Source organism: Mycteria americana, unplaced genomic scaffold (assembly GCF_035582795.1).
Source record: "Mycteria americana isolate JAX WOST 10 ecotype Jacksonville Zoo and Gardens unplaced genomic scaffold, USCA_MyAme_1.0 Scaffold_129, whole genome shotgun sequence".
Classification (NCBI taxonomy): Eukaryota; Metazoa; Chordata; class Aves; order Ciconiiformes; family Ciconiidae; genus Mycteria; species Mycteria americana.
In genome coordinates, this window is record NW_027445469.1 from 71,710 (window position 1) to 85,749 (window position 14,040).

At 70.2% G+C, this 14,040-nt stretch overlaps 3 protein-coding genes across 10 annotated transcripts; 2 read left to right on the forward strand and 1 right to left on the reverse strand.

Moving 5' to 3' along the window:
* Positions 1-477: 477 nt before the first annotated feature.
* GAL3ST4 (galactose-3-O-sulfotransferase 4) lies at positions 478-4,389 on the forward strand. Of its 2 annotated transcripts, none has more exons than XM_075489344.1 (4): positions 478-942; positions 2,247-2,360; positions 2,614-2,881; positions 3,380-4,389. In XM_075489344.1, the coding sequence occupies exons 2-4, from the start codon at positions 2,248-2,250 to the stop codon at positions 4,151-4,153; spliced, it is 1,155 nt and encodes a 384-aa protein (XP_075345459.1). In that variant the 5' UTR covers positions 478-942; position 2,247; the 3' UTR covers positions 4,154-4,389. The 2 variants fall into 2 exon arrangements, with proteins under 2 accessions (XP_075345459.1, XP_075345458.1); XM_075489343.1 differs by having other exon boundaries at positions 480-942; positions 3,325-4,389.
* A 984-nt stretch (positions 4,390-5,373) lies between these two features.
* Positions 5,374-10,211, forward strand: TRAPPC14 (trafficking protein particle complex subunit 14). 3 transcript variants are annotated; one of them, XM_075489347.1, is made up of 11 exons: positions 5,628-6,151; positions 6,401-6,496; positions 6,918-7,050; positions 7,127-7,213; positions 7,399-7,519; positions 7,742-7,889; positions 8,282-8,364; positions 8,632-8,795; positions 9,036-9,190; positions 9,271-9,464; positions 9,847-10,209. In XM_075489347.1, exons 1-11 carry the CDS (start codon positions 5,765-5,767, stop codon positions 9,998-10,000), a joined length of 1,722 nt encoding a protein of 573 aa, XP_075345462.1. In that variant the 5' UTR covers positions 5,628-5,764; the 3' UTR covers positions 10,001-10,209. The 3 variants fall into 3 exon arrangements, with proteins under 3 accessions (XP_075345465.1, XP_075345462.1, XP_075345463.1); XM_075489350.1 differs by lacking the exon at positions 6,918-7,050 and having other exon boundaries at positions 5,374-6,151; positions 9,847-10,208; XM_075489348.1 differs by lacking the exon at positions 8,282-8,364 and having other exon boundaries at positions 9,847-10,211.
* Positions 10,212-10,778: 567 nt separating this feature from the next.
* LAMTOR4 (late endosomal/lysosomal adaptor, MAPK and MTOR activator 4) lies at positions 10,779-12,473 on the reverse strand. Of its 5 annotated transcripts, none has more exons than XM_075489351.1 (5): positions 12,361-12,473; positions 12,029-12,109; positions 11,646-11,763; positions 11,051-11,152; positions 10,779-11,013 (listed from the first exon to the last, which is right to left on the reverse strand). In XM_075489351.1, the coding sequence occupies exons 1-5, from the start codon at positions 12,361-12,363 to the stop codon at positions 10,793-10,795; spliced, it is 525 nt and encodes a 174-aa protein (XP_075345466.1). In that variant the 5' UTR covers positions 12,364-12,473; the 3' UTR covers positions 10,779-10,792. The 5 variants fall into 5 exon arrangements, with proteins under 5 accessions (XP_075345466.1, XP_075345467.1, XP_075345469.1 ...); XM_075489354.1 differs by having other exon boundaries at positions 10,894-11,013; positions 11,051-11,196; XM_075489352.1 differs by having other exon boundaries at positions 10,779-11,152.
* Between the last annotated feature and the right edge of the window lie 1,567 nt (positions 12,474-14,040).

Below are 14,040 nucleotides of genomic sequence, written 5' to 3' on the forward strand. Positions count from 1 at the left end.
CACGTGGGCGGGGTGGGGCCGAGGTCCCTGTAGCCCCGTATGACCGGGGGTCCCTATAGCGTCCTGTAACCGGGGCGTCCGTGATGTCCCGGGGGTCCCCTACAGCCTCGCATGGCATTGGGCTCCCCTATGGCACCCTATATGTCCCCATGTCCTGGGGATCCCCTATAGGCCCATATAGCCTGGGGGTTCCCCATGGCCTCCCGTCGTCTGAGGTGTCCCCCTGACCTGCTGCCGCAGCTCTGCCCCCCGTGTGCCCCTGCCCGTCCCCCTGCCCGTCCTGTCCCTGTGTCCCCTCCCTCCGCCCCCCCGCTGTGCCCCAGTGCTCTCTCTGCGCCCCCCAGTGCCTCCCAGTGCCTCCCCAGACCCTTCAGCGTCCCCCCCAGTGCCTCCCACTGCCCCCCCCCCAAGCCTTCCCAGAGCTCCCAGTTTCCCCCAGTCTCCCCCGGCCCCGCAGCCCGGAGAGCAGGGGCAGCTCTTGGCCCCGGGCCGTGCCCGGGAACGGCCCCCGGTGGCCCCGGGCTCTGTTCCGCTACCGGGGGGGACGAGGGCACTGGGCGGGGGGCCCGTCCCGCTCCCGGGGCCGGGGCCGGGGCGTCCCGCCGTGTCCGGGCGGGGGCGCGGGGGCCGTCCCGGTACCGGGGGCCGTCCCGGTGCGGCGGGGCGGGGCGGGACAGCGGGAGACAAAGGAGGAAACTTCGCGGAGAGCTAGAGAGCGGCCGGGACACCGGCCCCCCCGAGACCCCGGCCCGGCGTACGAGACTCCCCCCCCGGGCTTCGGCTCCCCCGACAACGGGACCGGGGCGGCCGGACGCCCCGCCCGGGACACTGGGGCGGCCGGAGCGCCCCCGTGCCGAGCCCCGGATCGCCCCTGAGCCCCCCCGGGCCCCCCTGGAGCGCGGCGGGATGCTGCGGGGCTGAGAGCGCGGCCCCGTGTCCGCGGTGAGTGCGGGGGAGCACCGGGACCGGGGGGGAAACCGGGGGGCACGGGGGGCACCGGGACCGGGAGGGAAACCGGGGGGCACGGGGGGCACCGGGACCGACACCGAGGGGCACGGAGGGTCGGGGGGCACCGGCACACCGGGAGGGGGCACGGCAGGGAGCCGCGGGTGCGGGGGGCGGTGGGGGACAGGGTGGGCACACACGGGGGACAAGGGCCACGAAGGGGACACGGTCCATGGGGCATGAGGGGGGCACAGAACTCGAGGGGGAGCCTCGGGGAGGGGGGGGGCAGTGTCTGGGAAGCCACGGGGCCTGGGGGACACTGGGGACAGCGGGACGAGGTGATGGTGAGGTCACATAGGAGACAGCGGTCCTGGTGGGACTCGGGGTCCGGGGGGAACTCGTGGCTGTGCAGGACATGAGGGGATGGGGGGCACGGGGGGGTGGGGGACCCAGGGCTTAGGTGACCCAGGGGTCTGGGGGCAGGAGGGGGGGCAGGGGGACCCGAGGGACAAGGCGGTCCTGGAGGGGAGACAGGGGACATACAGGGGTCTGGGGGTCAACCTGGGGGCTGGGGGGCGCCTGGGGCAGGGCTGGGGGGACATGGGGCTGGGGGGGTGGACAGGCGGCCCGGGGCTGTGGAGGGGGACGTGGGGGTACAGGGAGACATGGGGGGTGAGGGGGACACGGGGTTTGGGGCCACAGGGGTCCCACGGGAACACGGGGTCCCAGGGCCCCGGAGCAAAGCAGGGGGGGCAGGAGGGATGTTGGGGATGTGGTTGGGGACACGGGGTCGGGGGACAGGAGCATCCTGGGGGGGTACAGGGGGGACGTGGCATCCCAGGGACAGGGGCTGTGGGGGACGGATGATGTCTCACGGAGGGCGACAGGGGGATCCTGGAAGGGACAAAGCGTGGGGGGGGGGTCCTGTAGGAGGACAGGGGGACACGGGGGTTTCCTGAAGGGATGGGGAAAGCAGAGGGTCCTGGAGTGGCACAGAGCGGCGTGGGGACACAGGGGGGTCCTGGGGCACAGGGAGGGGTGGGGGTGGCAGACGTCTCCCCGGGGCAGTGGCCCGTCCCTGTCCCCATCGCCTTCCCGTAAGGGCCGCAGCTGTCCCTGGGTGGGGCTGGGCTGGCGGGTGCCCCACGCCCACGCAGACCCCCCCAGCGCCACGACGTGGCTCTGGGCGGTCCCGGGGCTCTGCCCCCCCCGGGCGGGATGCAGCTGGCTTGTGGGGACCCCGATGTGGCAGCCCCCAGGGAGGTGGCACCGGGGTCCCCTGAGCTGCCGCGTCCCTGCAGGATGATGAAGCTGCCACCCGCCTGCTGCCGGCTCCAGACGCTGGGGGCTGCCCTGGGGGTCTGCGTCACCATCGGCTTCACGGTGCAGCTCCTGGGGGGGCCCTTCCAGCGCAGGTGAGACCCCCCCCCAGCCCCCCAGGCTCACCACACGCTGCACCCCCAAAATCCCCTGGGGCCTCACCCAGGGGATGTCCCGGGTCGGGTGGGCCGCGGGTCCCCGACCCCTTGGGCATCCCCTGGACGGATGGGATGGGGGTCCCCAGCCCCCTGGCGGTCCCAGGATGGGTCCCTGTCCCCTCGGATGGCTGGGGCCAGGCAGGACGGGGGGTCCCCACCAGCACCCCCTGACCGCGCCGCGTTTCCCCAGGGCCCCCGCGGCCCCTGCCGGCCGCCCCCCGGCACCCTGCCAGCCCCGCACCCACCTGGTGTTCCTGAAGACCCACAAGACGGGGGGCAGCAGCGTGGTCAACCTGCTGCACCGCTTCGGGGAGGCGCGGGGGCTGCGCTTCGCTCTGCCCCACCGCTACCAGTTCGGGTACCCCAGCCCTTTCCGGGCTGAGCGGGTCAAGGGATACCGCCCGGGGGGTCCCCCCTTCGACATCATCTGCCACCACATGCGCTTCAACCTCACCGAGGTACTGGGGGCACGGGGGGGGGACGGGGCGGCTGGCGGGGGGGGAGATGGGGGGACGTGGGGGAGTGGGGCTGGGTTGGGAGATGTGGGATGGGGAGGGGTAGGGAACAGGGCTGGGGGGGGATGGCTGGGGTCAGGGGTGTCTGGGGGAGGTGGAGGACATCAGGGGGAGATGGAGGAGGGCTGGGGAGGTTTGGGAAGAGAAACGTCTGGCAGAGCCGGGGGACGCCCGGGGGGCTCGCGGGACGTCGGGAGGAGATGGGGAACATCACACGAGGCAGAGAAGGTCTAGGGGCCAACGGGGTCCCTGGGGGAGACGGAGGAGACTGGGGGGGAGACGGGGGGCATCCGGGGGATCCGGGGGACGCCCAAGGGAGCGGGGGGGGGTGACAGCCAGCGGCCACCCCGGTGGGGTGCCGAGCTGCCGCCGCGGTTCCTGCCCAGGTGCAGAAGGTGATGCCCAACGACAGCTTCTACTTCTCCATCGTGCGGGACCCAGGCACGCTGGGTGAGTCGGCCTTCGCCTACTACCGGGCTGTGGCACCGGCCTTCCGGCGGGCCCCCTCGCTGGCCGCCTTCCTGGAGGCCCCGGGGCGCTTCTACGAGGCCGGGGCGCGGGGCAACCACTACGCCCGCAACCTGCAGTGGTTCGACTTCGGGCTGCCGGCGGCGGGGGACGGGGACGGGGCGGCGGTGGCGGCGGCGCTGGCGGGGCTGGAGCGGGCCTTCGCCCTGGTGCTGTTGGCTGAGCACTTCGACGAGTCGCTGGTGCTGCTGCGTGATGCCCTGTGCTGGCCCGAGGAGGCTGTGGCCGCCTTTGCCCACAATGGCCGCCCCGCCGGGGATGGCCCCCGCGTCTCGCCCGCCCAGGCCGCCCGCCTGCGGGCCTGGAACAGCCTCGACTGGGCGCTCTACGCCCACCTCAACCGCTCCTTCTGGCGCCGGGCTGAGGCCTTCGGGGCTACCCGCCTGCAGGAGGAGGTGGCCCGACTGCGCCAGCGCCGCACCGCCCTGGCCCGCCGCTGCCTGCGGGGTGGCGGACCCCTGCCCGCCCGCGCCATCCCCGATGGCCGCCTTCGCCCCTTCCAGCCCCCCGGCCGGGCTCAGATCCTGGGGTACGCCCTTCGGGCCGGGCTGCCCCCCGCTGAGCGGGAGCGCTGTGCTCGCCTCGCCACCCCCGAGCTGCAGTACAAGGACATCCTCGACCGGCGGCAGTTTGGGGGGGGCAACGCGTCCGTCCCGCCCGGGGGGTAGCGAGGGGGGCCGACAGTGACGCGCGGCCCGGGAACGGGCCCCCAAACCCTGATGGGGATCGGGGACCCCCCGTGGAACCACTTTGTTCTTTGGTTTACCTGCTGTGGGTAAGGCTGCCCCCCCCCCCCCCCCCCCAGTCTAACAAGGATTGGGGTCCCCGCACGGTACAGCTCCGTGCCTCAGTTTACCTGGGCTGGTAATGGCCACCCCTAACCTCGACAGGGATCGGGGTCCTCTCATGGTACCACCCTGTGCCTCAGTTTACCAGGGCCAGGTAATGGTTCCCCCCCGGTGGGGATCAGACTCCCCCTCTTCTCCCCCGGGGGGGATCAGGCCCCCCCCATGGTACAGCTCCGTGCCTCAGTTTACCAGGGCCGGGTAATGGCCCCCCCCCGGTAGGGATCAGGCTCCCCATCCCCCCGGTGGGGATCAGCCCCCCCCCCCTCGGTACAGCTCCGTGCCTCAGTTTACCAGGGCCGGGTAATGGTCGTTCCCCCCCCCTCGGTACAGCTCCGTGCCTCAGTTTACCAGGGCCGGGTAATGGTCCCCCCCCCGGTGGGGATCAGGCCCCCCCCATGGTACAGCTCCGTGCCTCAGTTTACCAGGGCCGGGTAATGGTGTCCCCCCCCCCGGTGGGGATCAGACTCCCTCCCCCCCGGTGGGGACCAGGCTCCCCCCATGGTACAGCTCCATGCCTCAGTTTACCAGGGCCGGGTAATGGTCCCCCCCCGGTGGGGATCAGGCTCCACCCACCCCCCCCCCGGTGGGATCAGGCCCCCCCCCATGGTACAGCTCCGTGCCTCAGTTTACCAGGGCCGGGTAATGCCCCCCCCCCGGTGGGGATCAAGACCCCCACGTGCACACGGAGCCCCACCGCCCCCTGGCGGCAGGGGCTGGCGCAGGCCCCGCCTCATCAAGGCGGGCTTTGCGCTTACTATGGCAATAAAGACTGGAATCAGACCACTGATTGGGTGCTGTTGCTGCCAGTCACTCGGCGGTGATGTCCCGCCCCCGGGGAGCGATCGCGAAGGGCGGCAGGAGAGGAAGTCCCGCCCCTCGGAGGGAGTGGCCCCTGTGTGGGAGGCGGAGCATCGATGCGCTCGGCGCTCGGCTGCGCGCCCCGGCCCAGGCGCTCGGAGCTCTATTCCGCACCCTGCGCGCGCCCCGCCCAGCCGCGCCCGGTCGCTCCGGCAGCGCCGCGCCGGATCCGGACCCGGACCCGGACCCGGACCTGGACCCGGACCCGGACCCGCTCCCGGGAGCCCTCGGCCCGGCCCGGCCCGGTCCGCTCCCGGCACCTCCCCCGGCGCGGCCCGGCTCTGGGAGACCCTCCGGGCACGTCCGGCCCGGTCCGGCATCCCCCCGGTCCGGCCCCGGCATCCCCCCCGCCCCGGGCCCCTCGTCTCCGGGGATTCCCCTGGCCCGGAACCCGGCATCGCCCCCCGGGACCCTTCCGCCCCGACTCCCCCCCCCCCCCCCCGATCCCGCCGGTACGGCCAGGCCCCGGCACTCCCCCGATCCCCGGGGTCCCGCCGGGCCCGCCCCGGTCCCTGGGTCTGTCCCTTGTCCCTAAGATCCCCCGGTTCTCCCCGGTCCTTAGTCCCCCCCCCCCCCGCCGGGGCCGGTGCCCATGGAGTCGCAGTGCGATTACTTCATGTACTTCCCGGCAGTGCCGTTCGCGGCCCGGGAGCTGCTGTCGGGGGAACCGGGCCGGTACCGGGCACTGCCCCGCCGCAACCACCTCTACCTGGGCGAGACCGTACGGTTCCTCCTGGTGCTCCGCTGCCGCCCCGGCAGCGGCGGCGGCACCGGGCCGGGCCGGCCGCCCTGGGCCGAGCTGGCTGCCTCGCTGGCCGCCCTGGCCAGCGTCAGCCCCGGCGGCACAGAGGCCGGTGGGGATCGGGATGGGGACCCGGACGGCACCGGGAGCGGGGCCTCGCCGGAGCCCACCGTCTTCCGGGACTGCCGGGCCCTGCTGACGCACAGCCAGGGCCCCCCCGGGCGTCCCGCTGCTGGGGTGGGTGACGGGGACCGGGAGGGGGGATGTGGGGGCAAGGAGGAGTCAGGGAGGGACAGGAGGGCCACAGGGACAAAGGAGGATTTGGGGGGGACGTGGGGGACAAGGGAGCAAGGGACCTGGGAGCAAGAGGGATGTGGGGACAAAGGGGGACGTGGGGACGAGGACCTGGAGAGGACGTGGCACGGGGGATGTGGAGGGGGAGGGGGCTGAGGGCCACCGTGGCGCTGAGCCCCGCTGTGTCCCCAGATACCGGTGGAGGACCCCATCGTGTCCACGGACGAGGTCATCTTCCCTCTGACCATCTCCCTCGACAAGCTGCCGCCTGGCACCGTCAAGGCCAAGGTGAGGCCGAGGGGGGATGGGAGGGGACCTCGGGGACAGCGTGGGGACCTCAGAGACAGCCTGGGGACCTCAAGGGCAGGAGGGGACCTTGGGGACAATATGCAGTTATGAGGGACAGGATTTTGGGGACAGTGTGGGACCACAGACCTGGCACAGAGATCTAGCCCTAGTCCTCCTTTCTGGGTCCATCAAGGGCAAGATAGAATCTGGGGACACGAGGGGGCTTTGGTCACAATGTGGGGACCTTGGGAACAGTGTAGTGACATGGGATGCGGAGCAGGATCCAGTCCTGCTCCCCACTCTCCAGGTCCATGAAAGCCACTTGGGGGTAGGCGTGGGGGACAGGAGGAGCTGTGGAGACAGAGGGGGAGCTCGGGGCTGGACTCGGGCCAGCCGTGACCCACGTCCCCACCGTCCCCAGATCGTGGTGACAGTGTGGAAAAGGGACACGGAGCCGCCCGAGCTGCAGGAGGGTGGCGGGTACCTAAGCCTGCTGCAGACGCGGGCGCCTGCACACGTCTTCCGCCAGGAGCAGGGGGCTTTCAAGGCGCAGGGTAGGAGTGTCCCCGCATCCCCTCTCCCTCCCCATGTCCCCACCTCCTGTGTCCCCTGACCGCCGTGTCCCTGCAGTGAGCACCCTGCTGACGGTGCTGCCCCCGCCCGTGGTGCGATGCCGCCAGCTCACCGTGTCCGGGAAGTACCTCACCGTGCTCAAAGGTGAGTGGGACAGGGTGGTGGCATGGGGACAAGGGTCCCAGGGGTGCCTGGGATGGGGACAGGGGTGGTGTCTGTGGGGCGGCTGCAGCAGAGCCGAGGATGCGGGGCAGCGGAGGATGTGACACGGGCTGGTCAGGGCCATGATGGCATCCCCTGCGCTGTCCCCTGATCTTCCTGTCCCCCAGTGCTCAATGGCTGGTCCCAGGAGGAGATCTCGCTGTGGGACGTACAGATCCTGCCCAACTTCAATGCCAGTTACTTGCCTGTCATGCCCGACGGCTCCGTGCTGCTGGTCGATGATGTCTGGTGAGCGCTGGGACAACTGGGGGACCGTCCCTGGCGCAGGGCGGGAGGGGGCACAGCTGTGCCATCTCCCCGCCCCCACAGGGCCCCCCGTTTTCCTCAGGATGGGGCCATGCTGTGTCCCTGGCCCCACCCTGGGGAAGCCCTCGGGGGGCACTGCCAGCCCTGGGCTGGCAGCACAGGTCCCCATGTGTCACTGAGCTGTCCCTGCACCCCGTCCCGCAGCCACCACTCGGGCGAGGTGCCTGTGGGCGCCTTCTGCCGTGTGGCCGGCGCCGGCTCGGCCTGTCCCTGTGCCCTCAGCGCCCTTGAGGAGCACAACTTCCTCTTCCAGCTCCAGGCGCCCGAGAGGCCCCCTGAGGACGCCAAGGAGGTGAGGGGACATTGGGGGGACCCTCAGGACTGGGGGGACACTAGGGGTGACTGCCCTGAGCCCAGGCCCGAGGGGACACTGGGTGACATCCTAGGCAGGGACCGTCCTAGTTGGGAGATGTTGTCTGGGCCAGGATCAGGGGCCACTGCCCCGGTCGGTGGCCTGGGGGAATGCTGTCCTTGTCCAGGGGTCCTTGTCCTCCCCTGGGGGCAGCGGAGACCCCCCTGGCTGGGATGTGGGGCCACTGTCCTCGCTGTGGGGGACCGTCCTTGTTGGGCCCTGGGGTGTTTGTCTTTGCCAGGGAGCCTAGGGGGATGTGGGGACGTTGGGGACCATCCTTGCTGGGAGCAGTGGTGACAGGGACATCTCTGACCCATTGTGCCCCCACGCAGGGCTTGGAGGTCCCACTGGTGGCCGTGATCCAGTGGTCAACGCCAAAACTGCCCTTCACCAGCAGCATCTACACACATTACCGGTGAGAGCTGCCCCGAGGGTCCTTGATGTGCCCTGTCCCCAAGCGGGGAGGGACCCCCGGATCCTGCTGCCCCAGGGAGGGGGACCCAGAGATATCCCTGCCCCTGCTTGTGCCATTAATCTTACATCCTGGGGCTGCCACGTGGCTGTCTCCACGCCCCTGTCCTCATGTCCTCAGGGTTCCGCGGGGCTGTCCCATGTTCCCAGTCCCACGTCCCTGCGGTTCCCCGTGGCCGTCCCCACATCAGTACCCCCCCGCCATCCCCAGGCTGCCGAGCATCCGCCTGGAGCGGCCGCGCTTCGTGATGACAGCCGCCTGCGAATCCCCAGTGCGGGCCCGGCAGCGCTTCACCGTCACCTACACGCTGCTCAACGACCTCCAGGACTTCCTGGCCGTGCGCCTCGTTTGGACGCCCGAGACTGCCACGGCTGGTGGGGATAGAGGGGCTGGAGTCCGGCAGGGGACCGAGAGGGTGGGGAAGGGGATCGGAGGGGCTGGGGGTGCCTCTGGGTGCGTAGCTAAGAGGGGACAGATGGCGTGAGGGAAGTGGGGTGGAGATCCGGGGAGGCCATGAGGGGCGGCCGGGATGGGACAGTTGTTAACCAGCGGTGCTGGAGGTGGCTGGGCAGGGGCCAGCGGTCCTGTCCCCGCTGTGCTGATGGTCCCTGCAGGGAAGAAGCTGTCCGGGGAGGAGCGCCAGGCCACGCAGGCGGCGCTGGATGCCATCGTGTGCCACACGCCGCTCAACAACCTGGGCTACTCGCGCAAGGGCAGCGCCCTCACTATCCGTGTGGCCTTCCAAGCGCTGCGGGCCGGCCTCTTCGAGGTGAGGCCACCTGGCCGCGGGGCCCCCGGGGCCGCTCTGGGGCCTGGCCTGGCATCACCGTGTCCCCTGTCCATCCCCAGCTGTCCCAGCACATGAAGCTGAAGCTGCAGTTCACGGCCAGCGTGGCCAACCCGCCACCCGAGGCCCGGCCCGTGTCTCGCAAGAGCAGCCCCAGCAGCCCGGCCGTGCGGGACCTGGTGGAGCGGCACCAGGCCGGGCTGGGCCGCTCCCAGTCCTTCTCCCACCAGCAGCCGTCCCGCAGCCATCTCATGAGGTATGGGGGGACAGCAGGGACCTGGCAGAGGGACACATGGGACGGGCAGGGCACCTGGGGCGGGGCTGGAAGGGACACCTGGAACGGGAGGGGAACAGCAGTGGGATCAGAGCAGGGTTGGGGGGGCAGGCAGAAGGGTGACATGGTGGGGGGACAGGCATGACAGGGCTGGGGCACGCCCGGGACAGGCAGGACACCCGGGACAAGGATGGATGTGGTGGGGGGATGGCTGGGTCTGATGGGGACTCAGCAGGGGGACACCTGGGACAGGGAGACCAGGGAGGACATGGGCCAGGAGACAGCTCCAGGGGGACAACATGGGGAGGGGACAGCCAGCCCCGCGGGGACCCGGGGCAGCCCCCCTTACCTCCTCACACCTCAGGTCAGGCAGCGTGATGGAGCGGCGTGCCATCACCCCGCCGGTGGGATCCCCTGTGGGGCGTCCCCTCTACCTGCCCCCTGAGAAGACAGTGCTGTCCCTGGACAAGATTGCCAAGCGGGAGTGCAAGGTGCTGGTCGTGGAGCCCGTCAAGTGACGGGGACCTTGGGGACAATGGGGACAGATGAATCTGCTGCATCCTGGAGACTGCACTGGAAGCGGACAAGCTTGGGGCGGGGGGGGGAACGTGGGGGGCTGGGGACAGGGCTGTATCCCCGCACCCCTGGGGGATGAACCTGCTGCTTCACTGGGAATGGACTGGAACGTGCCATGGGGGAACCAACGGGGACAGGGGTCTGTCCCCAGCCTGGGGGTGACAATGCTCTGGGGACGGGGGCGGCATGGGGGAAGCAGGGGGACATCCTGTGGCTGGTCCCAGCGCTGTTTACACCCCTTTGGCTTCCTGCGTTGCCTTGAATTTGGCTGCTTGGGGAGGGAGGGATGGGGGGGAACAAGGGACCAGGACCTGTCCCTGGGGCCATGGGGGACACTGGGACCCGTCCCCAGGGCACTGAGCCAAAGGCGGGTCCTGCACTGCCAACCCCCGTGCCCTGCTGGGGACGGGGACGTCTCCGTGCCCCTGATACAGGTGGCACCTCCACTCCCTGTTATTTATTTGTCTCCACGCTGGCTGCTGTCCGTGTGTGTGTGCGCGCGCGTGCCAATAAAGCGCTGGCCTGAACACAGGGACAAGTCTGTCACCGGGGGAGGGCAGGGGACGCTAGGGTGACTTGGGGTGTCGCAGGGACCGAGAGTGGGGCAGCGGGAGCCCCCGAAGGGCTCTGTCTCCCCCTCTCCTATGTGAGGGCACCCCATCTCACCCCGTGCCCTGCCCTGAGTGGACCCATATCCCCCCCAAAGAAGCCAGATGGGGGGACCAGGACATAATTTATTGCCTCAACAGAGGGACAGCGTGCGTGGGGGGTGATGCTGCGGGGCCCCAAGGCACGCAGGGGACACCGTGTGGCCTTGGGGATGGCAGGGACGTGGAGGACCAGTCCCCAAGGCCCTCGAGGTGACAGGGACATGAGTGGGTGTCATTGCAGGGCCCTGGGGCCAGCAGGGACGGGGAGTTGGTGTCCGCCCCGCCCCAAGGCCCTTGGGGACAGTGGGGATGAGGGGGACCATCCCCCCTCTTGGTGACAGCGGGGATGAGGGGGACCATCCCCCCTCTTGGTGACAGCGGGGACGCATCTCAGACAGCAATGGGCTCCTGGACGTGGTTCTGCCGCTTCACCACGAAGAGCTTCTGTCCAGAGACGGTGACGAGGAGGGAGTGTTCCCCGAACACCACTGCGGGGACAGGGTGAGCACAGGGACAGGGCCACCAGGGCCAGTGCCCTAGGGACACTGGGGACATCGCCACCCTGCGGACGGGGTGAGCATGGGGCCACTGACACCCTGGGGAGAGCACCTGGGATGGCGGGGATACCACCACGGGGACAGCATAGTGGTCAGGGCTGTTCTGGGTACAGTGGGGACACCAGCATGGGGACAGCGTGAGGGTCACAGCCGCTCGAGGGACAGCAGGGCCACCACTACTGGGGGGATAACTTGGGGTCACCCCTAAAACATCGGGGACAGCAGTGCCACCGCCATCCCCCTGGGGAGAGCACAGCGTCACGGCCACCTGGGGGACTGCAGGGCCACCACCACCGCCCTGGGGACAGTTTGGGGGACACTGTCTTGACTCCGGGGGTGGTCTGGGGGTCAGGGCCACCTCAGGGACAGCCCACACTCACCTGAGAGGCGCTTGAAGGGGGGGTCGTGGCCGCGCTGGAGCCGCAGCCCGCAGGCTGTGGCCACCAGCTCTGAGAGGATGGCGGCCGTCTGCTCATCGTTCTCCAGGTCGCCCGACGACTGGGACACACGCACACACGCAGCGTCAGTGCCACCCGGGCGTCTGCGCCCCCCCCCCCCCCCCCCCCCCCAGATACGCAGGTACCCCTTCCACCCCCGCCCCGGGACCCGGGTGTCTGTCCGGCCCCCCTCGCCCCAGCATCCAGGTGCCTCCAGGTACCTCCGAGTCCCTTCTGCACACCACCACCCCCCCCCCCCCCCGCCCGCAGAACCCGGGTGCCCCTCCCTGCTCACCCCCCCCCCCCCCCGCCTGGCTCCCCCTCACCGCCAGCACGGCCCCATCGCTGATGACCAGGTAGCCCAGCTGGTCCGGGATGCGCTCCAGCCCCTGGGTCAGCGCCGTGGTCTGGGGGCAGTGGGGGGGCCGTCAGCTCGCACGGCACAGGGCCCCCCCGCTTCTCCTCCCGCCTTAGCGCTCCCCGACCCCAGCTTCCCCCGGCCCCATGCCCCGGTGCCCGCGGTTCCAGACATCCCCAGGCCCCCAGTGCCTCAAGGCGCGCCCCTCGCATCCCGGTCCCCGCCAGTGCCCCTCACCCCAGCGCTCCCAGTGCCCCCCACGCGGTCCCGGTTTCTCCCAGCGCCCCCCCCAACGCTCACCATGGTGCCGCTCCGGCGCCGGCCCGGTCAGGTGACCGCCCCGCCCCGCCCCGCCGCCCCATTGGCGCAGGGTTCCGCCTGTCATCGGCCCGCCCCGCTTCCCTCGGCTCGTGCCACGGGGCCCGCCCCCTCAGGCCCGCCCGCCAATAGGAGCAGGCCAGAAAAGCACGTGGTGGGAGGGGGCGTGGCCTGAGCTTTTTAGGGCGGTCAAATATTCACGTTTGTATTTGCATAGAGGGCACCGCCTGCCGCAGGGGATGACGGGTCCCCTCCCATCCACAGACCCCGCCCACCTCGGGGGCCCCAACGCTTCTATTGGTCGCGCCGCGGGGCCCGCGTGCGGGGGGAGGGCGGAGCGTCACCATCCCGCGGGGTCCCCACGTGGCCCTGGTGGGCGGGGCTGCGCAGCTCCCCCCCCCGGGACGGCGTCCCCTCGGCAGCGGGACAGCGGCGCTGGGGACACGGGGTCAGCAGCAGCACGGGTGGGACCTGCCGAGCCCTGTCCTCTGCGCTGCCCCGCGGCATGTCCCGTGTCCCCCGCACTGACCCCATGTCCCATCCCGTGTCCCCCGCACTGAGCCCATGTCTCCTGCACTGACCCCATGTCCCATCCCGTGTCCCCCGCACTGACCCCATGTTTCCCACCCTGACCCCATGTCCCATCCCATGTCCCTTGAACTGACCCCCTGTCCCATCCCATGTCCCCTGCACTGACCCCATGTCCCCCGCACTGACCCCATGTCCCATCCCGTGTCCTTTGAACTGACCCCATGTCCCCCGCACTGACCCCATGTCCCATCCCATGTCCCCTGCACTGAGCCCATGTCCCCCGCACTGACCCCATGTCCCATCCCGTGTCCTCCGCACTGACCCCATGTCCCCTGCACTGACCCCATGTCCCATCCCATGTCCCTTGAACTGACCCCATGTCCCCCGCACTGACCCCATGTCCCATCCCGTGTCCCCCGCACTGAGCCCATGTCCCCCACACTGACCCCATGTCCCATCCCATGTCCCTTGAACTGACCCCAGGTTCCCCGCACTGACCCCATGTCCCATCCCATGTCCCTTGAACTGACCCCCTGTCCCATCCCATGTCCCCTGCACTGACCCCATGTTTCCCACACTGACCCCATGTCCCATCCCGTGTCCTTTGAACTGACCCCAGGTTCCCCGCACTGACCCCATGTCCCATCCCATGTCCCTTGAACTGACCCCCTGTCCCATCCCATGTCCCCCGCACTGAGCCCATGTCCCCTGCACTGACCCCATGTCCCATCCCATGTCCCCCGCACTGACCCCATGTCCCATCCCATGTCCCCTGCACTGACCCCATGTTTCCCACACTGACCCCATGTCCCATCCCATGTCCCTTGAACTGACTCCATGTCCCCCGCACTGACCCCATGTCCCATCCCGTGTCCTCCCCACTGACCCCATGTCCCCTGCACTGACCCCATGTCCCATCCCATGTTCCCTGCACTGACCGCCTGTCATGGTAAATTTACCACAAATTGGAACTGTACCTATGTCCCTAACTAAACCTCATGGCCGCTTGCCTGGGAAGCTACTGACAGCAGCGGTGCAAAACACAGAATTAGTGCACGATGGATTTTTCCTTCTTTCTAATGGGGTAACCTGTCTGGAAAACACCGCCGAGACCAGTTTGTTTTATCCTTT